Below are 24,988 nucleotides of genomic sequence, written 5' to 3'. Positions count from 1 at the left end.
AAAATAAAAAATCAGATAATTCAGGGCTTCTTTTTGGAATTCTAAATCTATAAAAATAAAAAAAAATAAAAATAGAAATTCAGATAATTCAAATAAATCAGGGCTTCTTTATGGAATTCTAAATCTATAAAAATTTTAAAAAAATAATAAAAAAATTCAGATAATTCAAACAAATCAGGGCTTCTTTATGGAATTCTAAATCTATAAAAATAAAAAAATAATAAGAATAAAATTCAGATAATTCAGGGCTTCTTTTTGGAATTCTAAATCTCCAAAAAAAAAAAAAAAAAAAAATTAAATTAAATCCGTGTTGCTGTCAGCCCAGTGGTGGGTGTGGGAGGGAAATGCAGATTTTTTTTTTTTTTATTTTTCCTTGGGAGCTGTCACAGTTTCCAGAGGGAGGCTCATTAATAATCCCTCATTAATTTCATTTTAATGCTCTCACGGGGATTTTGACATCCTTGATCTTTTAATACACATTCAAAATAAAAAAATTAAATTGAATTAATTCACCTGCTCCTCTCATTCCTTTTGGGGTTTATTAAATCCCATTGGAGCTTCCCAGGAGAAATTTCAAATTTTCAGGGGTTTTTTTTTGTGCCCTTTTCACCCTTCCCTCTGTTCCTGAGCCCACCCCAGGGCAAAGCTGGGTTTGTGTCCCTTAATCCCGGTTTTAAAGGGGTTTTTCCATCTGAAAATCCACATTCCAGCAGAAATTCCAGCAGAAATTCCAGCAGAAATTCCAGCAGAAATTCCAGCAGAAATTCCATTTTCCAGCAGAAATTCCAGCAGAAATTCCAGCAGAAATTCCAGCAGAAATTCCATTTTCCAGCAGGAATTCCATTTTCCAACAGAAATTCCAGCAGTAACTCCATTTTCCAGCAGAAACTCCATTTTCCAGCAAAAATTCCAACTCCCAGCAGAAATTCCAGCAGAAACTCCATTTTCCATCTGAAAATCCACATTCCAGCAGAAATTCCAGCAGAAATTCCATTTTCCAGCAGAAATTCCAGCAGAAATTCCATTTTCCAGCAGACCAGGCCCCTCACTAAACTCAGCTCTGTGTGTCCATTATATTTTTTTTTTTCCAAACATGGAATTTTCACCATTTCTGGCCTTCTTTAACCAGGGACACTCAACCCAAAAATCTCGATTTTGGGCTGAATTCCACAATTTTTTTTTTTTTTTTTTCCATCCTTCTCTTCCCAAAACCTGCAGAGATCTCCTGGCTCTGTCTCCCCAAATTCCCATCTCTGATTCTTGTCCCAGTGTTAAAATTCCCTGGATCTCTCCCAAGATTTTTCTCCTGGTGCTCCAGGATTTGGGGATTTGGGATTTGGGGGATTTGAGGATTTGGGGTTTGGGGATTTGGGATTTGAGATTTGGGGGATTTGGGGATTTGGGATTTGGGGGATTTGGGGATTTGGGATTTGGGGGATTTGGGGATTTGGGATTTGGGGATTTGGGATTTGAGGATTTGGGGGATTTGGGATTTGAGGATTTGGGATTTGGGGGATTTGGGGATTTGGGATTTGGGGATTTGGGATTTGAGGATTGAGGATTTGGGGACTGAGGATTTGGGGGATTTGGGGTTTGGGGATTTGAGGATTTGGGGGTTGGGGATTTGGGGGATTGGGGATTTGAGGATTTGGGGATTTGGGATTTGAGGATTTGGGGATTTCGGGATTTGGGGATTTGGGATTTGGGGGATTTGAGGATTTGGGGATTTGAGGATTTGGGATTTGAGGATTTGGGGATTTGAGGATTTGGGGATTTCGGGATTTCGGGATTGGGGATTTGAGGATTTGGGGATTTGGGATTTGGGGATTTGAGGATTTGGGGAATTTGGGATTTGAGGATTTGAGGATTTGGGGGATTTGGGAATTTGGGGATTTGAGGATTTGGGGGATTTGGGAATTTGGGGATTTGAGGATTTGAGGATTTGGGATTTGGGGATTTGGGATTTGCTGGAATTCCAAGGGAAGGGGAGATCTGGAACCCTCGGTTGGAATTTGGGAACACCAGGACACCACAACCCCCCTCCCATCCCCATCCAGGATCTGAATTCCCTTCCCGATTTTTCCCCCAAATTTGAAGGCGTTTCCAGCTGGAAAAAATCCCTACAAATTCTCCCCGAAGCCTCTGTGGGTTTTGCAGTTTTCCATGAAAATTTGGGGATTTTTCCGCGGGCTCTCGCTCCCCCTCGTGCCCGCACGGAGTTCCTGCAGCCTCTGGAATTTATCCCATTCCCTGTTTATTCCAGGATTCCATCCCATCCTTCTGTTCCCACCTTTTTATTTCTGAAGATTTGGGCAATAATTCTTAATTCTTATTTCCCACTCAAGGCTTTAATCAGCCTCTGGATACTGGAAATTTTATATTTCCTGAGGTTTTGAATTGTTCTTTGCTCTGAAATTCCATCCCTAAATGATTTATTAATCGAAGTAAGGTCTAAAAGCTTTTCCTAATTGTAATTTTCCCGGAGCCAGGACTTGGAGCAGCTTTTCCAGGCAGATCGCTGCCTGAATTTTTTAAAAATTTTTTATTTCCTGAATTTTTTAAAAATAAATCTTGGTTTGGAAATGAGCATCCACAGGGAGTTAAAGGATGGGGAGCAGCAGGGAAGTTTTGATGTTTTCAGGGAAAGGAGGAAAATCCTGATTTTCTTCATTCTGACCTAAAGCTTTGTCTCATCTAAAACTTCAAAGGGGCTTAAATGCTCATCACCCACAGTTTTTAGTTTGATTTTTTTCCCTAAAATAAAGTTGTAGAAGCCATGGGAACCCAGCACTTGTGCTGAAATTCCTGATCCGAGAAATTATCCCAAACTTGAGAGGTTTGATGTGGGAAATGGAGACAATTTTTTAATGTATATTAAAAATAAATAGATATTGGGATGATTTGTTTTATCCAACTTCCCAGGAAGGTGTGAGGGGCTCGAATCCAGGCTGGCTCCAAGGATGGAGCCTCCCTGTGCCTGAGCACTGTCACCCTGCCAGGAAAATTGGGAATTCCTGTTTGTCCCCAATGGGGACACCCAGGGCTCACCCCTGAGGGTCATTCCCAGGAGGGAATTTCCCAATATCCAACCTAAACCTTCCCTGCAATGTCTCCAGTGGCCTTCTGTGGGCTGCAGGATTGTAGGAACTGCCCCAGGATGAGCTCCTTTCCATGGGGTCAGAGCTTTGGGATTGGACTCTTTCAGCCTGGATCCCTTTATCCATGGGGTCAGAGCTTTGGGATTGGACTCTTCCAGCCTGGATCCCTTTATCCATGGGGTCAGAGCTTTGGGATTGGACTCTTCTATCCTGGATCCCTTTATCCATGGGGTCAGAGCTTTGGGATTGGACTCTTCTATCCTGGATCCCTTTATCCATGGGGTCAGAGCTTTGGGATTAGGCTCTTCCAGCCTGGATCCTTTTTTCCTTGGGTCAGTCCCTCAGGAATTGCTCCATGGATATCCATGGAGCCTGTGGATAAAGGGATAAAGTTCCTGCAGGACTGACCCCATGGATAAAGGGATCCAGGCTGAAAGAGTCCAATCCCAAAGCTCTGACCCCATGGATAAAGGGATCCAGGATAGAAGAGTCCAATCCCAAAGCTCTGACCCCATGGAAAGGAGCTCATCCTGGGGCAGTTCCTACAATCCTGCAGCCCACAGAAGGCCACTGGAGACATTGCAGGGAAGGTTTAGGTTGGATATTGGGAAATTCCCTCCTGGGAAGGTTTGTCCATCCCTGGCACAGCTGCCCAGGACAGGGCTGGAGTCCCCATTCCTGCAGGGATTTCCCGTGGAAAAATGTCACCCAAATCCCACAAACCCCCCCGACATTCCCGGCACAGAATGGGAATTCCAAGGGAGAAGAAGAAAAATGGGGAATTCTCCCAGCCCCACCTTCACCCTGGCACTGCTGACAATCCTCAGAGGGCTCGGAAAATTCTCAGAAAATGGAAATTTTGAGAGAATTTCAGTTAAGAAGAAACCTCAACCCTCAAGAGAGGGGCGGGATTGCGTTTGTATCCCGCTGTGGATGTGGAATTGTGCAGGAGATCCCTTTCCAAATGTTCCCAATGTCCCTTCCTTGTCCTCTCTGTGCTCAGCAGAGGGAGCTGCAGCTCTTCCCGGGAATTGCAATAAAGAATTCACCGCGGAACGTGCAGCTCATTCTGTACTGCATCCATCCTTCAGGAGAATTCCCCTTGGAACGTGGAGTTTATTCCGAATTTGTTCGGTCCTTTAGGAGAATTCTCCTTGGAATGTGGGGTTTATTCCAGGATGATCCTTTAGGAGAATTCCCCTTGGAATATGGAGTTTATTCCGAATTTGTTCGGTCCTTTAGGAGAGTTCTCCTTGGAATGTGGAATTCATTCTGAACTGGATCAAAGTATTCCCCTTGGAATGTGGAGTTTATTCCGAATTTTTTCGACCCTTTAGGAGCATTCTCCTTGGAATGGGAGGTTCATTCTGACCCGGATCAATCCTTTAGAAGCATTCACTATGGAATGTGGAGTTTATTCCAAACTGGATCAATCCTTTAAAAGCATTCCCCTTGGAATGTGGAGTTTATTCCGAATTTGTTCGATCCTTTAAAAGCATTCCCCTTGGAATGTGGGGTTTATTCTGAACAGCATCGATCCTTTAGGAAAATTCCCTTTGGAATGTGGAATTCATTCGGAACTGGATCAAAGCATTCCCCTTGGAATGTGGAGTTTATTCCGAATTTGTTCGATCCTTTAGGAGAATTCCCCGTGGAATGTGGGGTTTATTCCGGATCCCAGGCAGGATTTGGGGCATCCCTGCCCTTTTGGGGAATTCTGGCGGTGCCGAGTGAAGTGCTCGGTGCTGGGTTCGCGGGAATATCGGGATTTGGGGAATGCGGGGCTGGGATCAGCAGCAGGAGGTGATGGAGGGACCCGGCACAGGCACAGCGGCCTGAATGGAACCTGAGCAGGGCTGAGCTCGGTCTGGGATCTGGGATTTGGGATTCGGGATATGGGATTTTGGATTTGGGATCTGGGATTTGGGATTTGGGATTTGGGATTTGGGATTTTGGATTTGGGATCTGGGATTTGGGATTTGGGATTTGGGGCAGGAGTGAGGAATCCTGAGTGTGGGGCTGGGTCCCAGCCTGCCCGGATCTGGGATCTGGGATTTGGGATCTGGGATCTGGGATTTGGGATTTGGGATCTGGGATCTGGGATTTGGGATTTGGGATTTGGGATATGGGATTTGGGATTTGGGGCAGGAACGAGGAATCCTGAATGTGGGGCTGGGTCCCAGCCTGCCTGGGTCTGAGATCTGGGATTTGGGATTTGGGATCTGGGATCTGGGATTTGGGATTTGGGGCAGGAATGAGGAATCCTGAATGTGGGGCTGGATCTGAGCCCTGGCTGGATTTGGGATTTGGGATTTGGGATTTGGAGCAGGAATGAGGAATCCTGATCACAGGAATGTATCTGAACCCTTCCAGGATTTGGGATTTGGGGCAGGAATGAGGAGCCCTGATTGTGGGGCTGGATCTGAGCCCTTCCCAAATTTGGGATTTGGGATTTGGGGCAGGAATGAGGAATTCTGAGTGTGGAGCTGGATCTGAACCTGCCTGGATTTGGGATTTGGGGCAGGAATGAGGAATTCTGAGTGTGGGGCTGGATCTGAGCCCTTCCAGGATTTGGGATTTGGGGCAGGAATTATGAAGCCATCACTGCCCTGAGCATTATTTTATTCATAATGAAATTTGCATTTAGGGTTATCAGTGACAAACTCTGCATCGTTCACAATTTTCATTTATTGTCTCAGATGTGGATTTTTCTTTCTAAAAACGTGGAATTTTCTCCTGAAAAACAAAACCTCTCCCTGCAGGTTCTCTGATTTTTTTTTTCCATTACAGGATCAGGGTCAGACTACAAAAATTTTATTTAAATTGACTTTTTTTTTTTTTTTTTTTCTTTTTAAATCATCATAGCTTTAGTAATTTCCTTTTTTTTTACGATTTCATGGATGGTTTGAAGCTGCTGTGGCATCAAATCCATCCCCAGAGGGTTCTGGGTCGTGTCCTGCAGCAATGTTTTTAATCAGGATTTTAGCTCAAATAATTTGCATTTTTATGTGGTTCCTCGGGCCAGCCTGCCAGGGAGCAGCCACATTTCAAGGAATAATTAGCCCCAGCTCTAAATTGCTCATTATCTTTAAGGTCACGATTTCAAATTAGGTCTTAATGTTCTTGATGTTGAGTTTTTGTTTTTATGTCCAGTTTTTATGATGAACCAAATATTGGAATGTTGTAGTAGTAGGGAATAATGATAGAATAATAATAATAATAATTAATAATAGAAATTCCTTTGGGTTGCTTCTTGGGAAAGGCTCCATGGGAGGAGCTGTGGGATCACATCTGATCCAGGATAAATCCGGTGTAAATCCAGGATAAATCCAGTGTAAATCTGGTGTGAATCCACTGAAAATCTGGTGAAAAGCTGGTGAGAATCCTGTGCAAATCCAGTGTAAATCTGGTATAAATCCTGTGTGTAAATCCAGTATAAATCCAGTATAAATCAGGTGTAAATCCAGGATAAATCCAGTGTAAATCAGGTGTAAATCCAGTGTAAATCAGGTGTAAATCCAGTATAAATCCAGTGTAAATCCAGGATAAATCCAGTGTAAATCCAAGATAAATCTAGTGTAAATCCAGTGTAAATCCAGTGTAAATCCAGGATAAGTCCTTTGTAAATCCAGTATAAATCCAGTGTAAATCCAGTATAAATCAAGGATAAATCCAGGATAAATGCAGTGTAAATCAGGTGTAAATCCAGTGTAAATCCAGTATAAATCCAATGTAAATCCAGTGTAAATCCAGTATAAATCCAGTGTAAATACAGGATAAATCCAGTGTAAATCCAGTGTAAATCAGGTGTAAATCCAGGATAAATCAGGTGTAAATCAGGTGTAGAGGAAGAACCAGTCCTGGGGCAGTGTTGTATCCCATACTGAGTCAGGAATGGAGCTGGGGCCCTGCTGCTCCCAAATCCCTTTTCCTTGGGATCTCAGGATGGAATCAGGGCATGGGCTGGGTGGGAGGAGACCTCAAAGCCCCCCCCCAGCGATTTTTTTTTTTCCCATTTTTTTTTTTAATTCCTTGGATCATCTCTTCCCACCTAAAAGGCTGTGCAATGAGCAGACAGCATGCAGGGCAATAATTGGAATTAATTCTCATTTAGCAGCTCGGAGTTGTGTCCCTGATCATTTATTATTCCCTGAGATAATTCCCATACAAAGCCCTGCCCAGAGGAGCTGTGGGTGGGGATGTCCCGTGGGCTGAGCTGGGATGGGATTTCAGGTCCTTCCCAACCCCAAAACCATCCCATCATCCCATAATTCCCAAAGGGTTGGACAGGACAGGGATGGATTTTGGGGTCTGGACTCTTCCAGGGACAAACCCTGCCCTGATGGGATTTAAGATCCTTTCCAACCCCAAAACCATCCCATGATCCCATAATTCCCAAAGGATTGGACAGGCCAGGGGTGGATTTTGGGGTCTGGAGCTTTCCAGGGACAAACCCTGCCCTGATGGGATTTAAAGTCCTCCCCAACCCAAATTATGATGGGATCCCATAATTCCCAAAGGATTGGACAGCACAGGGATGGATTTTGGGGTCTGGACCCCTCCAAGGACAAACCCTGCTCTGGTTTCCGTGGAGGACACAGCGAGGGCCAGGATAATTAAAATAATAATAATAATAATAATAATAATAATAATAATAATAATAATAATAATAATAATAATTAAAAGCCATTTTTGGCATCCAACAAACGGCCCCGTTGTTTTAGTTGCTCATTAGTTAATTTTCTCCTAACGAGGCTCCAATCATCTGACTTTGGGAAAGGGGGGAGGGAAAAGAGGGAGCAGGGAGGGGAGGGCCCGAGTTAAAGGAGATTAATTAGCGAGTTAATTACAGCGAGCAGGGAAATGTTCTGCTTACATAAACGAGGCATTGTTATGCACACACGTTCAAAAAGCTCCAGAGGTCAGGGAAACGCTGTAATTCCACACAAAACAAAAAAAAACAAAATAAAAAACCGACACAGGCAGGAATTGTAATTCCACACAAAACAACACAGGCGGGAATTGTTCCTCGGGACGCCTCATTAAGTTAAAAAAAAATTTAAAAAAAAAAAAAAAAATAAGAAGTAGGAGCCTGAAGGTCCAGCGGTGGGCAGGATCTGCTGGGTATAAATTTGGGTTTTCCCTGCTCCCGGGGCCTCCCAGCCTGGCCACCATGGCCAACAGGAAAAAATACAACGTGAACGGAGAGCCGGGGGGGAAAGGACAGGTGAGGACACGGCCTGGGACCCCGGGGAGACTGGGGGTCACTGGGAGATCTGGGGTCACTGGGAGATTTGGGGGTCACTGGGAGATCTGGGGTCACTGGGAGATCTGGGGGTCACTGGGAGATTTGGGGTCACTGGGAGACTGGGGGTCACTGGGAGATTGGGGGTCACTGGGAGACTGGGGGTCACTGGGAGATTTGGGGGTCACTGGGAGATTGGGGGTCACTGGGAGACTGGGGGTCACTGGGAGATTGGGGGTCACTGGGAGATCTGGGGGTCACTGGGAGATTTGGGGTCACTGGGAGATTGGGGGTCACTGGGAGACTGGGGGTCACTGGGAGATCTGGGGGTCACTGGGAGATTTGGGGTCACTGGGAGCTCCTTGGCGTCGCTGGGAGCTTTTTGGGGTCACTGAGAGATTTTTGGGACCACTGGGAGCTCATTGGGGGTCACTGGGAGCTCTTTGGGGTCACTGAGAGCTCTTTGGGACCCCGGGGAGCTTTGGGGGTCACTGGGAGATTTTTATGGTCACTGGGAGATTTTGGGGTCACTGTCCCCTCTTTGGGACCACTGGGAGCTCTTTAGGACCACTGGGAAGTCTTTGGGGTCACTGTCAGCTCATTGGGGTCACTGTCAGCTTTTTGGGGTCACTGGGAGCTCTTTGGGATCTCAGTCCCCTCTTTGGGGTCACAGTCAGTTTTTGGGGTCCCAGTCAGTTTTTGGGGTCACAGTTTTTTGGGGTCCCAGTCAGTTTTTGGGGTCACAGTTTTTGGGGTCCCAGTCAGTTTTTGGGGTCACAGTTTTTTGGGGTCACACTCAGTTTTCTGGGGTCCCAGTCAGTTTTTGGGGTCCCAGTCAGTTTTTTGGGGTCCCAATCATGGATTTCCAGCCCTGCTCCTTTCCTCCCCCTCAGTCCTGGAGGTCCCGGGGGATTCTCCTGCTTTCCCCTCCCTGGAGCCTCCTTTGGGCTTTTCTGTCTGGGGCCGCTCTGGGGCGTTGGCCAGGAAATCCCGGGAATAAAGAGATTTTCTGTGCACAGAGAAATTAATTCTGTGAGAGCCTGGCAGAGGGATGGAGGCTTCAGACTGCTCTGAAAATCCTGTTTGTGTTTTTATGTTATATATTATTATATATCATATCATATTATAATAATGTATAATTAATATATAGAATAGAATAGAATAGAATAGAATACACTATAATTTAATTTAATATGATATAATATAATACAACATAATACAGTATAATAGAATAGAATAGAATAGAATACACTATAATTTAATTTAATATAGTATAATATAATACAATATAACATAATACAATATAATATAATATGTAATTAATACGATATCATATAATACAATATACAATTAATACAATATAATATAAAATTTTATATATATTATTATATATTATTTTATATATTATATGTAATTATATCTATAATTATATATTAGATATATTACATACATAGTTATATATAATTATATAATGTATGCATATAATTATATCAGATATAATAGCAATAAATATCTATAATAGATATGTATTATATATAAATATATTATTATATATAATGTATATTATACACATTATATCTATTTTATATATATGACAACCAATCCACCCCACACACACACAGAACACCTTTTCCATTTCCATACAACCCATCCAAACTGCTGAAATCACCATTTGCTGTCCCTGGCTGGCCAACCATTGGAGTTAGTGGTCACATGTTAAACTCTGGGATTTTCTGCAGTGGAAATTTCTGAGATCTTTTCTCTGCATTGGTTTTCTCGTTTTCCTGTGAAAATCCTTTAGTTTGGTAAAAACATCTTTTATTTGAGGTGGATTTATCTTTGCTCTGAGCCATTAAATCCCTTCCAGCTCCCTTTGCCTTCCACTCAGACTGGGCCAGGAACTGCTTTCCTTGATATCAAAGGGGCTGGGACTGCCTGATCCCTCGGCTCCCTTCCAGCCCAAACCATGCTGGGATTCTGTGAAATTCCCTTTTTCCTCCTCTGTGAAATTCCCTTTTTCCTCCTCTGTGAAATTCCCTTTTTTCCCCTCTGTGAAATTCCCTTTTTCCCCCTCTGTGAAATTCTCTTTTCCCCCTCTGTGAAATTCCCTTTTCCCCCTCTGTGAAATTCCCTTTTTTCCCCCTCTGTGAAATTCCCTTGAAAAGGTGATGTGGGAAAGGAAAATGTGAATTTAACCCAAATTATTCCCCCTTTATCAGAACCCCTGCGTGTGTCCAGCACCAATCACCTCCTCCTTTGATGGAGCTGCTCAGCCATGGAGGGATTTGTTATAAATGAAGGGAAAAAAAAAAAAGGGGGCAGAAAAGGGAAGAAAAAGGGCAGAAAAAGGGAGGAAAAAGGGCAGAAAAGGGGAAAAAAAAAGACAAAAAAGAGAAGTTATTTCAGGCCAGCAGCTTCTCAGAGGAGGAACAGAAACCCCGGTGTGTGCAGAGCCCCCGTCCCGCCGGGATCAGCTCCTTAATCCCAGCACTGCCCTGCCTGGAACTGGAGTTTGGGCTGGATTTTCCCTCCCCGTGGCTGTTTCTGATCCTCCCTCCGTGTTCTGTGTGCTCCTAAAATCTCCTGTTCTCCAGCCACGATTCCCCAGCTTTGCTCTTACCCGGAAAGGAGTGAAATGAAACAAAACGGGGAATTTCCCATGAAATGACAGGAATCGTGCTCCAGGCTGTGACTGAGACCGTGTCCGCTCATTGCTTTGTGTTTTTGGGGTCGATGTTTGGCGTTTCTGACAGGAAATCTGCGGATTTCTCCCCACAGATCCAGTTCGCTGACCAAAAGCAGGAGTTCAACAAGAGGCCCAGCAAGATCGGCCGGCGGTCGCTGTCGCGCTCCATCTCTCAGTCCTCCACTGACAGCTACAGCTCAGGTGTGAGAGGGGTCCCCACACCTGCCCTGCCCTCGGGGAGCCCTGGAAATGTCTCTTTTTGTGTTTGGGTTCCAAATTAAATTATTCTGGTGTTCTGTTGTCTCGCCGTGTGTCCCCAGTGTGCAGCTGCTGCTGTTTTCCCTTTTTCTTTCCATTCTTTCCTCTCCTCCCAGGAAAAGTTTTCCACGTTTTGTTCCTTGCTTTGAGCATCGTTTTCCTTCCTGTGGCTGGGCAGAAAAATTAATTTAGTGTAGAGGTTTAGATTTGTTAATTTTAATATATTTTTTGCTGTGAGATAGGATTAGGAGCAAATGCTCCAAACCTCAGCAGGCATTTTGGGGGATGGCTTGGAGATGTAGAGGCCTGAATTTAGGGAAGAGAGGTGGGAGAACATTTGGGATGAGAACTTTGGGGATGAGAGGTTGGAGAACTTTTGGGATGAGAGGTGGAAGAACTCTGGGGAAGAGAAGTGGAAGAAGTTGTGGGAGGACTTTTGGGAAGAGTTGGAAGAACATTTGGGAAGAGAGGTGGGAGAATATTTGGGATGAGAACTTCGGGGATGAGAGGTTGGAGAACTTTTGTAAAGAGATGGGAGAAGTCCAGAGAAGAGGGGTGGGAGAAAGTTTGGGAAGAGAGATGGAAGAACTTCGGGGATGAGAGGTTGGAGAACTTTTGGGACAAGAAGTGGGAGAATTTCTGGAATGAGAACTTTTGGGATGAGAGATGGAAGAACTCTGGGGAAGAGAAGTGGAAGAAGTTTGGGAGGAGAGGTGGGAGGACTTTGTAAAGAGAGATGGGAGAACTTTGGGAAGAGAAGTGGGAGAATTTTGGGGGTGAGAGACAGAAGAACTTCTGGGATGAGAGATGGGAGAATTTTTGGGAGCAGAGGTGGGAGAAGTTTTGGGATCAGAGGTGGGAGAAGGCCGTGGAGAGGAGCCCGTGTGGGAACTGGGCCGTGCCCCATCCCATCACCTCTGCTGTGCTGAAGTGGAGACAGATAAAAATTCAAAACTCATCCCAGATAAATCCAGCTGGGAAAATCACCCGTGTGAGGAGAAGGAGACATCCCAACTGTGGATGGCAAACACCCACACACACCTTCTATGGGCCGTGGGGATTTCGGGAACGTTTGATCCCAAAAAAATCCCCCAAAAATCCCCAGAAAACCCAAAAAAATCCCAAAAAACTCCATTTCTGTCCCCCTGTGCTCCTGCAGCTGCTTCCTACACGGACAGCTCTGATGATGAGACGTCCCCCCGGGACAAGCAGCAGAAGAACTCCAAGGGCAGCAGCGATTTCTGCGTCAAGAACATCAAACAGGCCGAGTTCGGGCGGCGCGAGATCGAGATCGCCGAGCAGGGTGAGGGGACCCCAAATCCCAAATCCCAAATCCCTGTCCCAAATCCACACCCCAAATCCCCAAACCCACATCCCAAATCCCCTCCCAGGGAGGCTCAGGGGGTTGCTGCCCTCCTCACCCCGTTCTTCTTGGGGTGGGGATGTGGTTTAGCTTGATAACCTCAAAAAAAAAAAAGACCAGGCAGGGTTGAGGTGTTGCATATTGGAGACAAAATCAGCAAATCCCAAATCCTCAGCCCTGGGCAGATTCTCCTTGGGGAGAAATTTGAAAATAACAGGGAAAAAATCCGGAGGGATTTGGGGTCATTTTGTATTTGGGGTTTGCTCTTAAGGATTTGGGTGTTTTGAAGCCGTGCAAATTTATGGGATCACCAGATTGGGGGGGGCTCTTCCTCCTGTGCTCTTCCCTCTTCTCGTCCCATTGATCCCATTATCCCATCCCTGGAATCCTTTTCCCATTTTCCTTGCAGAAATGCCAGCCCTGATGGCTCTGAGGAAGAGAGCTCAGGGGGAGAAACCCCTGGCTGGGGCCAAGATTGTGGGGTGCACTCACATCACAGCACAGACAGCGGTGAGAGCCCCACCCCAAACCCCAGACTGGGAATAACCACGGCCCAAACCCCAAAACTGACCCCAAACTGGGAATAACCACTGCCCAAACCCTAAAACTGACCCCAGACTGGGAATAACCACTGCCCAAACCCTAAACTGACCCCAAACTGGGAATAACCACTGCCCAAACCCTAAAACTGACCCCAGACTGGGAATATCCACAGCCCAAACCCTAAACTGACCCCAGACTGGGAATATCCACTGCCCAAACCCTAAACTGACCCCAGACTGGGAATATCCACTGCCCAAACCCTAAAACTGACCCCAAACTGGGAATAACCACTGCCCAAACCCTAAAACTGACCCCAGACTGGGAATATCCACTGCCCAAACCCTAAACTGACCCCAGACTGGGAATATCCACTGCCCAAACCCTAAACTGACCCCAGACTGGGAATATCCACTGCCCAAACCCTAAACTGACCCCAGACTGGGAATATCCACTGCCCAAACCCTAAACTGACCCCAGACTGGGAATATCCACTGCCCAAACCCCAAAACTGACCCCAGACTGGGAATATCCACTGCCCAAACCCTAAAACTGACCCCAGACTGGGAATATCCACTGCCCATCCCCTTGAGATGATTTTCCAATGTTTTTGCTAATAAATCCCATTTTTATATCCTCAAGCTGATTTTCCCAGTGGTTTTTCCCAATAAATCCCCATATTTTGAGCTGATTTCCTGTTTGTTTTTCCCAATAAATCCTCATTTTTTGAGCTGATTTCCAAATGTTTTTTCCCAATAAATCCCCTTTCTTTTTGGCTGATTTCCCAGTGTTTTTCCCCAGTAAATCCCCGTTTTCATGTCACTGATTTCCTGTTGATTTTCCCAATAAAACCGTGGTTTTTTGAGCTGATTTCCCGTTATTTTTCCCCAATAAATCCCCATTTTTTGAGCTGATCTCCCATTGTTTTTTCCTAATAAATCCCATTTTTTGAGCCGATCTCCCATTGTTTTTTTTCCCCAATAAAATCCCATTTTCTGAGCTAATTTCCCGTTATTTTTTCCCCAATAATTCCCATTTTTTTTGTGTTTTTTTGGGCTGCAGGTGCTGATGGAGACCCTGGGAGCTCTGGGAGCTCAGTGCCGCTGGGCTGCCTGCAACATCTACTCCACCCTCAATGAGGTGGCTGCAGCCCTGGCTGAGAGTGGTGAGCAGCTCCTAAAGCCAGGCTTAACCTCAGGTTTAACCTGAGAAAATCCAGGGGTTTGTATTGAGTGAGGCCTAGGATTTAACCTGAGAAAATCCAGGGGTTTGACATGAGTGAGGCCTAGGGTCTAACCTGGGTAAAGCCAAGGATTTAACCTGAGTGAGGCCTAGGGTCTAATCTGAGTAAATCCAAGGTTTTTTACCTGAGTGAGGCCTAGGGTCTAACCTGAGTAAATCCAGGAGTTGAACCTAAGTTAATCCAGGGGTTTCACCTGAGTGAGGCCTAGGGTCTAACCTGGGTAAAGCCAAGGATTTAACTTGAGTGAGGCCTAGGGTTTAACTTGAGTAAATCCAGGAGTTTGACCTGAGTTAATCCAGAGGTTTGAACTGAGTGAGGCCTAGAGTCCAACGTGAGTTAATCCAGGGATTTGACCTGAGTGAGGCCTAGGGTCTAACCTGGGTAAAGCCAAGGATTTAACCTGAGTGAGGCCTTGGGTTTAACTTGAGTAAATGCAGGGGTTTGACCTGAGTGAATCCAGGGGTTTAACCTGAGTTAATCCAGAAGTTTGAACTGAGTGAGGCCTAGGGTTTTAGCTGGGTAAATCCAGGGATTTTACCTGGATAAGATTGAAGATTATACCTGGGGAAGAACAAGGATTTAACCTGAGTGAGGCCTAGGATTTTACCTGGGTAAGGCCAAGGATTTTATCTGGATAAATCCAGGGATTTTACCTGGGTGGCGACAGGAATTTTATCTAAGTCCAAGGGTTTTATCTGAGTAAGTCCAGAGCTTTTACCTGGGTAAGGCCAAAGATTTAACCTGAATAAAGCCAAGGATTTTACCTGGGTAAGACCAAAGATTTAACCTGAGTAAAGCCAGAGATTTAACCTGAGTGAGGCACAGGATTTTAACTGAGTAAATCCAGGAGTTTTACCTGGATATGTCCAAGGGTTTTATCTGGATAAGTCCAGGGATTTCACCTGGATAAATCTAGGGGTTTCACCTGAGTGAGGCCTATGGTTTAACCTGGATAAATCCAAGGATTTCACCTGGAGATAAATTCAGGGATTTCACTTGGAAAAATCCAGGGGTTTTACCTGAACAAAGCCAAGGATTTAACCTGAGTTAATCCAGGGTTTCACCTGAGTGAGGCCTAGGGTTTAACCTGGATAAATCCAGGGATTTCACCTGGACAAGTCCAAGGATTTCACCTGGATAAGTCCAGGGATTTCACCTGGATAAATCCAAGGATTTCACCTGGATAAATCCAGGGATTTCACCTGGGCAAGGCCAAGGATTTTACCTCTTTAAAATCAGGGAACCCACCTGGCTGAAGCCACAGCTTTGCCCCACCAGCTTTGACACACCCAGAAAAAACCCAGACCCACCGCTTTAATTCAATACATCCAAATCAATTAACACAATAATTAACAAATCAGCATCCAGCAGCTGATTCCCAAGGGATTTTCCTGCCTGAACACCCATCCCTCCCTGCCCAGGTTTCCCTGTGTTTGCCTGGAAAGGCGAATCCGAGGACGATTTCTGGTGGTGCATCGACCGCTGCGTCAACGTCGAGGGCTGGCAGCCCAACATGGTGAGTGGGGAAACACCTGGAAAACATCTGGAGAGGAGGAGGAGGAGGAGCAAGGAAGGGCAGCTAAAACCTCCTGGGTCTCAGCAGGCGAGGTTGTGTCTCCTTGCTTCCCAAATCAGCTGTTTCAATGCAGGGTTTTTGGGGGGTTTGGTTTGATTTCGGAGCAGCTCGCTGCTGTTGAAACTGCACAAAATGGCTCCAGATCAGGATTTTTGGAGAAGAGTTTTCCACCCTTTTTCACCCTGAAATTCTCACTTTTGGCTGAGGTGATTTTTGGGAGGAAAGCCCAGATTTTTCCATGATTTCCACGCTTTAAACCACACAAACCTCAGGCACCTCAATTCCCTTTTTATCCTGCCCTTGTTTCCAGGGAAAAAAAAAAAATTCACCTGGAATTGGGAGAGCAGAATAATTTTCAGCTGTCAGATGTGCTGTTTTCATCACATTTCCTCAGAGATTTTGAGCCCTGGAGCTCCTGATCTAAATGAGATGAGAAGGAATCAAAGGTGGAAACGTGGATCTGAGCTGGGAATTTTTGTCCCTTCCAGTTGCTGCCACCTTTAAAAAGAACCAGGAATGTCAAAAAAAAATCCACCCCCGAGGTATCAGACTGAGTCTAGACACGAGAGCAGCTCTTTGAGGAATCATTTCCCACCCAAAATGTCACTTTTGGAACAAGCCAGAGTCCCAGAAAATGCAGATTTTGCATTCCCAGGATCTCTTAGTGCTGGGATTGTTTCCAGAGCTGCTCCTGGAGCGTGGAAATGATGGAGGGAGGATCTTGGATCTGCTCCCAGAGATTTGGCTGGATTTTGGAGACCCCTTGGTTTTAGAGATAAGAAATGGGTGAGGAGCAGGGTGAGAGAAGGATCTGAAAGTCAGGGAATTATGGGATGGTTTGGGTTGGGAGGGATCTTCAATCCCAGGCTGCTCCAAGCCCCATCCAGCCTGGCCTTGGGCATTCCAGGGATCCAGGGGCAGCCACAGCTCCTCTGGAATTATTTAATTACTCATTTCCCCCATAATTGCTCCCTGTTCATTGGGAATGGGGTCAGTTCATGGCCATTCCCACTCTGGGAATCCTTCAGGGAAGGGAAATTCTGGGAATTCTGAGCTTCAGGGAAGGGCTCCTTCTGGACAGGAATGGTTCAGAAAATGTGGGTTTTTTTTTCCTGAAAAAGAAGGAATCTGTGAGGTTTCCTTCATGGAGGAGCCTCTGCAGGGATTTTGTGCTGGAGGAAACAATGGATGGAAGGAAGGGCAGAGGGAGGAGTTGGTGACCTGGAGAAAAATCCAGGTACCTGCCAAGGCTGCTTTTCTCTAGGAAAAATTATTTCCATCTCAAATAAACTGGTTTTTAAAAAATAAAAAATTAAAAAAAACACACACACACACCCAGCAGCTTCCCTGGGAGCCATTCCAGATGTTTCCATACACACAAGACTGGCCAAGCTCTTGGATATCTCTTTTCCCTGGAATTCTGACATTTCTGGGATGGAGTTTTTTGGGGTTTTTTTTTCCTGTCTGCCCTTCCCAAAGTTTCCTCTCCTCTCTCAGCTCCAACATTTTCATTGCAGCAGTGGCTCCCTGGCTCCCTGCACAGCCCCAGTGACTCAGTGGCTGTTTTTTTCATTGCAGATCCTGGATGATGGGGGAGATCTCACCCACTGGATCTACAAGAAATATCCCAACATGTTCAAGAAGATCAAGGGGATCGTGGAGGAGAGCGTGACCGGGGTGCACAGGTGACATTTGGGACAAAAGCCAGTCCCCACTGAGCTGAGCTGAGCTGAGCTCAGGGTCAGCCCTGCAGCACCTGGGCTCTGCTTTTCCCTCAGCCCCTCCCTGCAGGTGTCCAGGTGTGGATCTGCACCTGTGGGAGGAGAGGGAGGCAGCCACGAGCACAGCCCTGGGAATCCCTGGGAAGTGAGGTGTGGGAGGAGGAGCTGAGCTGGTTTTTGGGGGAGGGAGAAGCTCAGGGATGAGTGAGTGAAATCCCTGAGTGCCTGGCAGGAGCAGCTCAGGGGGCTGGGAGGTGTCACAGGAGCTTTTCCATGGAATGAATCCCATCAGGAGAGCAGCAGCTCCTGGCCTTGGCCTTGCAGGGGGAAAGGTTTGGCTGCAGCTCCTGGAGCAGGGAATGAAATGTTTGGAGCAGGGAAAAGTGGCCCCAGGTCTGCACAGTGGGGTCAGGAGGACTGGTGATGTTTTTAGGATCTGAAATCCCAGGGTGGGAAGAGGAGATTTCCCAGGGGCTGCAGCAGGGGCAGGATTTGGTAGCCACAAGGTGTTTAAATCGATTTTTAGTGATTTTCCTGCTATGGGGAGTGGAGTCTGTGCCCAGAGCTGAGAGCAGGGGGATGCTGGAAATGGGAATGATCCAGGGAGAGCTTCCAGAACATTCCAGGGCCTGAAGGGGCTCCAGGAGAGCTGGAGAGGGACTGGGGACAAGGGACAGAGGGACAGGACACAGGGAATGGCTTCAGGTTGGGAAAAGGGAGATTTGGGAATTGGGAATTCCTGGCTTGGCTGGAATTGCCAGAGAATCCCTGGATCCCTGGCAGTGCCCAGGGCCAGGATGACCTCAGGGCCCTTCCCAGCCCAAAGGGCAGAGCTCAGGGCTGAGTTCCCCGTGGATAATTCCCTGCTCCTTGCAGGCTGTACCAGCTCTCCAAGGCAGGGAAGCTCTGTGTGCCAGCCATGAACGTCAACGACTCTGTCACCAAACAGAAATTTGACAACCTGTACTGCTGCAGGGAATCCATCCTGGATGGGTGAGTGGGGATCCCACGGGGAACAATCCCACGGGGAAAAGGGAGAAAAATCCCACGGGGAAAGGGGAGAAATCCCACGGGGAAAGGGGGAGAAATCCCACGGGGAAAAGGGGGAGAAATCCCACGGGGAAAAGGGGGAAAAATCCCACGGGGAAAGGGGAGAAATCCCACGGGGAAAAGGGGGAAAAATCCCACGGGGAAAAGGGGGAAAAATCCCACGGGGAAAGGGGAGAAATCCCGGGGGGAAAGGGGGAAAAATCCCACGGGGAAAGGGGGAGAAATCCCGGGGGGAAAGGGGGAGAAATCCCACGGGGAAAGGGGGAGAAATCCCGGGGGGAAAGGGGGAGAAATCCCACGGGGAAAGGGGGAGAAATCCCGGGGGGAAAGGGGGAGAAATCCCACGGGGAAAGGGGGAAAAGTCCCACGGGGAAAGGGGGAAAAATCCCACGGGGAAAGGGGGAGAAATCCCACGGGGGGAAAGGGATCCATGGGATAATAGGATGGGATTGGATAATGGAATTATGGGATGGGATAATGGGATCCATGGGATTTGGGGATTTTGGGATGGGTTTTAAGGTCCTTTCCAACCTCTCAAATCCTGAGATTCCATGGAAACACCTTGAAGGGTAAATTGGGATTGGGGCAGATGAGAGCAGAGTTGCCCTAAAGCTGCTGTGGGGTTTTTGCTGAATTCCCATGGAAAAAAAATGAGGGAATTTCACCTTCCCTGCACTGCTAACCTATTTCCCAGAGCTGAAAATAGCCTGGAATGTAGGACAGGCTCGGGGAGGGGGCAGCTCCACTGGGGAAAAACTCTGGGATTCTGGCAAGGAGTTCCCACCCCTCTGCTGCTCCTGGGGCTCCTCCTTGGGCTTAGACAACAAAAATTCAGATTAAAGTGGTTTTGGGGAGGATTCTCAGTATTTTGGGGGTGTCAAAACAAAGAGTAAATGAATAAAAATGAACAAAACAAGAGCTCCAAACCCAAACTCCATCCTCGTTGTTGGAAGAACAAAAGAACCCCCACCCAAAAGGAAAAGGGAATTTTTGGGGTTTGGTTTTTTTTTTTTTTGGGTTTTCCTTTCTCTGGAATTTCAGGGATGCAGGATCCAGCTGTGGATCCATCCTTGGAGCAGCTCTTAGTGCTGGGTTGTAATTGTGTTTTTAATGGACCTTTAATCGTGGAATTTTAATTTTTTTTTTGTTGTTTTTCCTCAGCCTTAAGAGGACAACAGACATGATGTTTGGAGGGAAGCAGGTGGTGGTCTGTGGCTATGGGGAGGTAAGGGGCTCAATTTTCCCAATTTTCCCAGTTTTTCCCCCTTTTCCCACTGGGAATTCTGTGTGTAAAACCAGCACAGCTTCCTCCACCCTCAGGCCTTTCCTCTGCACCTGCAGGACCCCCCAAAGCTCAGGAGTTTGCCAAAAAAAAAAAAACCTGAAAAGTTTTCTTCATTTCTTTATTATTAAAGAGATGGCAAAGCTGAATCTTTAAAAAAAATAAAAATGAAATATTCTGAATATCTTTAATATCTGGATATTGGCCCAGATGTTGATACCACACATATTTATATAATTGTAATTAATTTGATTTGAGTGCTGGGCATTCCAGTGTGGTCAGGAGAGAATTAATCTTGATTTATCCCTTCACCCACCCTCTGCCCACATGGGAATATTCCCATTTTCCCAATTTTTCTCAGGACCAGTTCATACCAGGTGCTCTACTGGGATTTTTTTTTAATGCCCAAACATCTGGGATGGGTCCATTTTCCCTGCTCTAATCCCGTTTTTAGGAATTTTTTGGTGGTTTTAACCTGGATTCCCTGTGCTGGGCAAAGGTTAGAGCTCATTAACACTCCCAGGTTAATTAACCCTGGAGCTCCCTGAGTGCAGCAAAGGCCACAGGAGGTTCTGGAACATTCCCTGGGATTTTGGGATGTGCTGGTGTGGTGCATTCCAGGCCTTGGGATGTTCTGGGGGAAAATAATCCCAGGGACCAAACCCAGAGGGGATTTTAGTGCCCCTCTGCCCTGAGCCAGGCCTGAGGCCCAGATTGCTCCAAATCCAGGAATTTCCTGATCCAGAAATGGAGCTTAACCCCCTGAGGGCTCTGGAGGGGCTGGGAAAAATTTCCTGGAATTGTGGATCCCTTGGGAGATTCCCAGGATCCAGGGAAGGATCTCCTGGATTTGTGGATCCCTTGGGATGTTCCTGATCTCCAGGGAAGAATTTTCTGGAATTGTGGATCCCCTGGGACATTCCTGATCTCCAGGGAAGAATTCCTGGAGTTGTGAATCCCCTGGGATGTCCCTGATCTCCTGGGAAGGGTCTCCTGGCATTGTGGATCCCTTGGGAGATTCTAAAGATCCAGGGAAGGATCTCCTGGAGTTGTGACTCCCTTGGGAGATTCTCCAGATCCAAGGAAGAATTTCCTGGGGTTGTGGCTGCCCTGGGACATTTCAGAGATCCAGGGAAGAATTTTCTGGAATTGTGGCTGCCCTGGGACATTCCCAGGATGCAGGGAAGGGTCTCCTGGCGCTGAGGGTGTCCCTGTTGCAGGTGGGCAAGGGCTGCTGTGCTGCCCTCAAGGCCATGGGCTCCATCGTCTACGTGACCGAGATCGACCCCATCTGTGCCCTGCAGGCCTGGTAAGGGCTCAGGAATTCTCCTTTTCCCAGGAAAACACGGCCACAGCCTGCGGGGGGCACACAGGGAGGGGCTCAGGGGCTCCCTGCAGCCACAGCTCTGCCCTGGGACCCTGCCCTGAAACATCTCCCAGGAAAATCCCTGCCCTGAAACATCTCCCAGTTCATCCCATCCCATCCCAGGAAAAAATCCCTGCCCTGAAACATCTCCCAGTTCATCCCATCCCATCCCAGAAAAAAATCCCTGCCCTGAAACATCTCCCAGAAAAATCCCTGCCCTGAAACATCTCCCAGTTTAGTTCATCCCAATCCCAGGAAAAAATCCCTGCCCTGAAACATCTCCCAGTTGACCCCACCCCATCCCACAGCAGCCAGGAGTTTGGGGATGTCTTGCAGGGATTTTGGGCCCCAGCTGCTCCCTGGCCCTCCCAGGGCTGTGCCCACCCCTCCCCCGGGGGTGTTTGGGGTCCTGTGACCCCCCCCCAGCCCTCACTGGCACCAGGACACCCCAAAAATTGCTGAGCACCCCCTGAGATCCCACCTGGATCCCTCCAGGCACAGCTGGGTTTGGATTCTCCTTCTGCATCCCAAAAATCCCCCCCAGATTGTCCCCAAACCCTCCCAGTGCTGTGGTGCTGAGAGGACTAATTAGAAGGAGTTCTAATTGGCAGAGCTGATGAACTTTTGGGTCACTCCATGACCTTCATCCACCCTCAGCTGGGAATTTCCAGCAATCCCTTCCCTGCACGGGGCAGCAGCAGCAGCACGTGGCCTGTCCCAGGAGGGGAAAAAAAATCAGGAAATGGGGACATGCAGCAGGAAAAAAAAAAGAATTTTTTTTAGTAACTGATTTTTGTGAGAGGCACAGGAAGGAGCTGTGGGGAGGATTGTCAACAAATCCCCAAAAAAAAACCCCACCCTGCCCTTGTTATCCCCGAGCTCACCTTGCTGGGGAGGGTTCGACACCTCTGAGGTTTTTGCAGGTGCTAAAAAAGGATTTCAGGGTTGCTGAGAGGCACCTGCAGCTTTGGGGGGGTTTTTAGGATGCTCTAAATCCACCCCAGCCTGGATTCTGAGAGGATCCACAGCTCCTGGATGTTCCTTGCAGGAGGAACAGCTCTAAAAAAAAAGAAAACCATCAGGGTGGAGAAGTGAGGTTTGCAGATGAGAAGGCCTTGACAGGACACGGGAAACCCCAAAATCCCTGCCCAGAAATGCCCCAGATCCTCCAGGACGACCCTAAACTCTCCCAGTGGCTCGGTGGCCCTTTTTTCCAGGAGTTAGGAAGTTCGATGTGGGGTCTGGGGTCACTTTTTCCCCGTTTTTCCCTCTCAGCATGGATGGATTCCGGCTGGTGAAGCTCAATGAGGTCATCAGACAGGTCGACATCGTCATCACCTGCACAGGTACGGGGAGGCAGGGTGGGGGATGGGATTGGCGCCCCAAAAACCGCCCCAAACCCCCCCCCGGAGCTGGGGGAGACCCCAAAGGTGGCCCAGGGGGACTCAGGGGGGTTCCCTGGGGTTTTGGTGCCCGCAGGGAACAAGAACGTGGTGACCAGGGAACATCTGGACAGGATGAAGAACAGCTGCATTGTGTGCAACATGGGGCACTCCAACACCGAGATCGACGTGGTGAGAGGGGCTGGGGGCTCCTTTGGGGCGGGGGGCTTGGGGTTACAGCGTTTGGGGTGATGGGGTTTGGGGTTACAGCGTTTGGGGTGATGGGGTTTGGGGTTACAGCGTTTGGGGTGATGGGGGCTTGGGGTTACAGCGTTTGGGGTTATGGGGGCTTGGGGTTACAGCGTTTGGGGTTATGGGGGCTTGGGGTTGCAGGGTTTGGGGTTTGGGGTTACAGCGTTTGGGGTGATGGGGGCTTGGGGTTGCAGGGTTTGGGGTTATGGGGGCTTGGGGTTACAGGGTTTCAGGATGATGGTTCTATGGGGCAGTGGTGTTTGGGTGATGATGGTGTTTTGGGCTGAACAGCCTTTAGGGTTACAGTGTTTGGGGTGATGGGGGTTTGGGGTTACAGTGTTTGGGGTGATGGGGTTTGGGGTGATGATGTTTGGGGTAGCCCTATTTTAAGGTGATGATGCTTTGGGGTTACAGTGCTTTAGGATGATGGTGCTTTGGAGCAGTGGGGTTTGGGGTGATGATGTTTTGGGGTGATGATGTTTTGGGGTGAGGTGAATCCTCAGAACCGTTTGGGGTGGCTCTGACGTGTCACCCCGATCCAGGCCAGCCTGCGCACACCTGAGCTCACCTGGGAGCGGGTCAGGTCGCAGGTGGATCACGTGATCTGGCCAGATGGGAAGAGGATCGTGCTGCTGGCAGAGGTGAGGGAATTCTGGAATTGCTGAGCTTGGGAAGCACCTGAGCCCATCAGGGCCAGCCGTGCCCAGCACTGCCAAAGCCACCGTGTCCCCAAGGCCACATCCACAGGGCTTTGATGGGGATCTCCACAGGGATGGGGACTCCAAACCTCCCTGGGCAGCTGTGCCAGGGCTGGGCAAACCTTTCAATGAGGGAATTTTCCCTAAAATCCACCCTGGCCCAGCCTGAGGCTGTTCCCTCTGCTCCTGTCCCTGTTCCCAGATCCCAAATCCCCCCTGCTGTCCCCTCCTGTCAGGGACTCGTGCAGAACCACAGGGGCCCCCCTGAGTTCTGGGACAAAGAAAAACTCCCGAGTTTTAATTTATCCCACCCCAGGGAGATTTCCCCTTCCCGAGGGCAGCCACACCTTGGTGCTCAGTGCAGGTGACAAACAGCAGGGACACGTTGCTCCAGTGGCTCCTGTCCCTCCTGTGGGGTGACAAACTGGGTTTGGTGTCGTTAACAACCGGGCTCTGCCTCCCCAGGGCCGCCTGCTCAACCTGAGCTGCTCCACCGTGCCCACCTTTGTCCTGTCCATCACGGCCACCACACAGGTGAGGGGGCTGGGCCGGGCCGGGGGGGACAGCAGCCACCGGGGGGCTCTGGGGACAGCAGCCACTGACCCCGGTGTTGTCCCCACAGGCGCTGGCTCTGATCGAGCTCTACAACGCTCCCGAGGGTCGCTACAAGCAGGACGTGTATTTGCTGCCCAAAAAAATGGGTAACGACCTCCCCTGCCTGCTCCTCGTGGGGCTGGGGGGTGGCACTGGGACAGGAAGTGTCACTGTCACTGCTGGGGGTGGCACTGGGCTGGGCTGTGTCACTGTCACTGCTGGGGGTGACACCGGGCCCAGCTCAGGGGCTTCCAGCAGCTCCTTCCTGCTGGCCTTGGGCTCGTGGCTGCTCTCGTGTCCCACTGTGGAGCAGGGGCCGTGTCCCCAGTTCGGGGGCCGTGTCCCCAGTTCGGGGGGTGTCCCCAGTTCGGGGGGTGTCCCCAGTTCAGGGGGTGTCCCGTGGGGTCTCCCCCAGTGTTGGGGCCTCACCCCCAGCAGGGTCCCCTCTGTCCCGAGGCCCCCCTGGGCACACCTGGCCTCCAGAATCGTTTTTTTGCTGGGCATTGACTTTCTGAGGCTTGTCCCGGTCCTGGGGTGAGGTGACATTTCCCAGAGGTGTCAGGTGGGCTCTGCCTCAGCCCGGGGGCCTCGCTGTGGCCTCCCCTCCCCCCTGACGAGGCCTGGGCTCCTTTCC

General features: G+C 48.3%; 1 protein-coding gene and 1 long non-coding RNA gene across 2 annotated transcripts in view; one reads left to right on the top strand and one right to left on the bottom strand.

The window, feature by feature from the left end:
* The window catches only part of AHCYL2 (adenosylhomocysteinase like 2), a 41,592-nt gene that overhangs the window by 12,890 nt on the left and 3,714 nt on the right, over positions 1 to 24,988 (top strand). The window contains exons 2-15 of the mRNA XM_014890774.2: positions 11,122 to 11,230; positions 12,447 to 12,590; positions 13,060 to 13,160; positions 14,253 to 14,355; positions 15,855 to 15,949; positions 17,588 to 17,694; positions 18,607 to 18,723; positions 19,942 to 20,005; positions 21,283 to 21,371; positions 22,704 to 22,774; positions 22,908 to 23,002; positions 23,605 to 23,703; positions 24,226 to 24,294; positions 24,383 to 24,461. Coding sequence (XP_014746260.1) covers positions 11,122 to 11,230; positions 12,447 to 12,590; positions 13,060 to 13,160; positions 14,253 to 14,355; positions 15,855 to 15,949; positions 17,588 to 17,694; positions 18,607 to 18,723; positions 19,942 to 20,005; positions 21,283 to 21,371; positions 22,704 to 22,774; positions 22,908 to 23,002; positions 23,605 to 23,703; positions 24,226 to 24,294; positions 24,383 to 24,461 — 1,342 coding nt within the window. The remainder of the gene's footprint in view (positions 1 to 11,121; positions 11,231 to 12,446; positions 12,591 to 13,059; positions 13,161 to 14,252; positions 14,356 to 15,854; positions 15,950 to 17,587; positions 17,695 to 18,606; positions 18,724 to 19,941; positions 20,006 to 21,282; positions 21,372 to 22,703; positions 22,775 to 22,907; positions 23,003 to 23,604; positions 23,704 to 24,225; positions 24,295 to 24,382; positions 24,462 to 24,988) is intronic.
* Positions 22,350 to 24,988, bottom strand: part of LOC148223799 (uncharacterized) — a 14,034-nt gene continuing 11,395 nt past the window's right edge. The window contains exon 3 of the long non-coding RNA XR_015804153.1: positions 22,350 to 22,487. This is a non-coding gene — a long non-coding RNA (uncharacterized LOC148223799). The remainder of the gene's footprint in view (positions 22,488 to 24,988) is intronic.

This window comes from Sturnus vulgaris, chromosome 5, assembly GCF_052056855.1.
Source record: "Sturnus vulgaris isolate bStuVul1 chromosome 5, bStuVul1.hap1, whole genome shotgun sequence".
Taxonomy (NCBI): Eukaryota; Metazoa; Chordata; class Aves; order Passeriformes; family Sturnidae; genus Sturnus; species Sturnus vulgaris.
The sequence above is the reverse complement of the archived record's forward strand: the minus strand, read 5'-3'. Positions and strand labels throughout refer to the sequence as shown.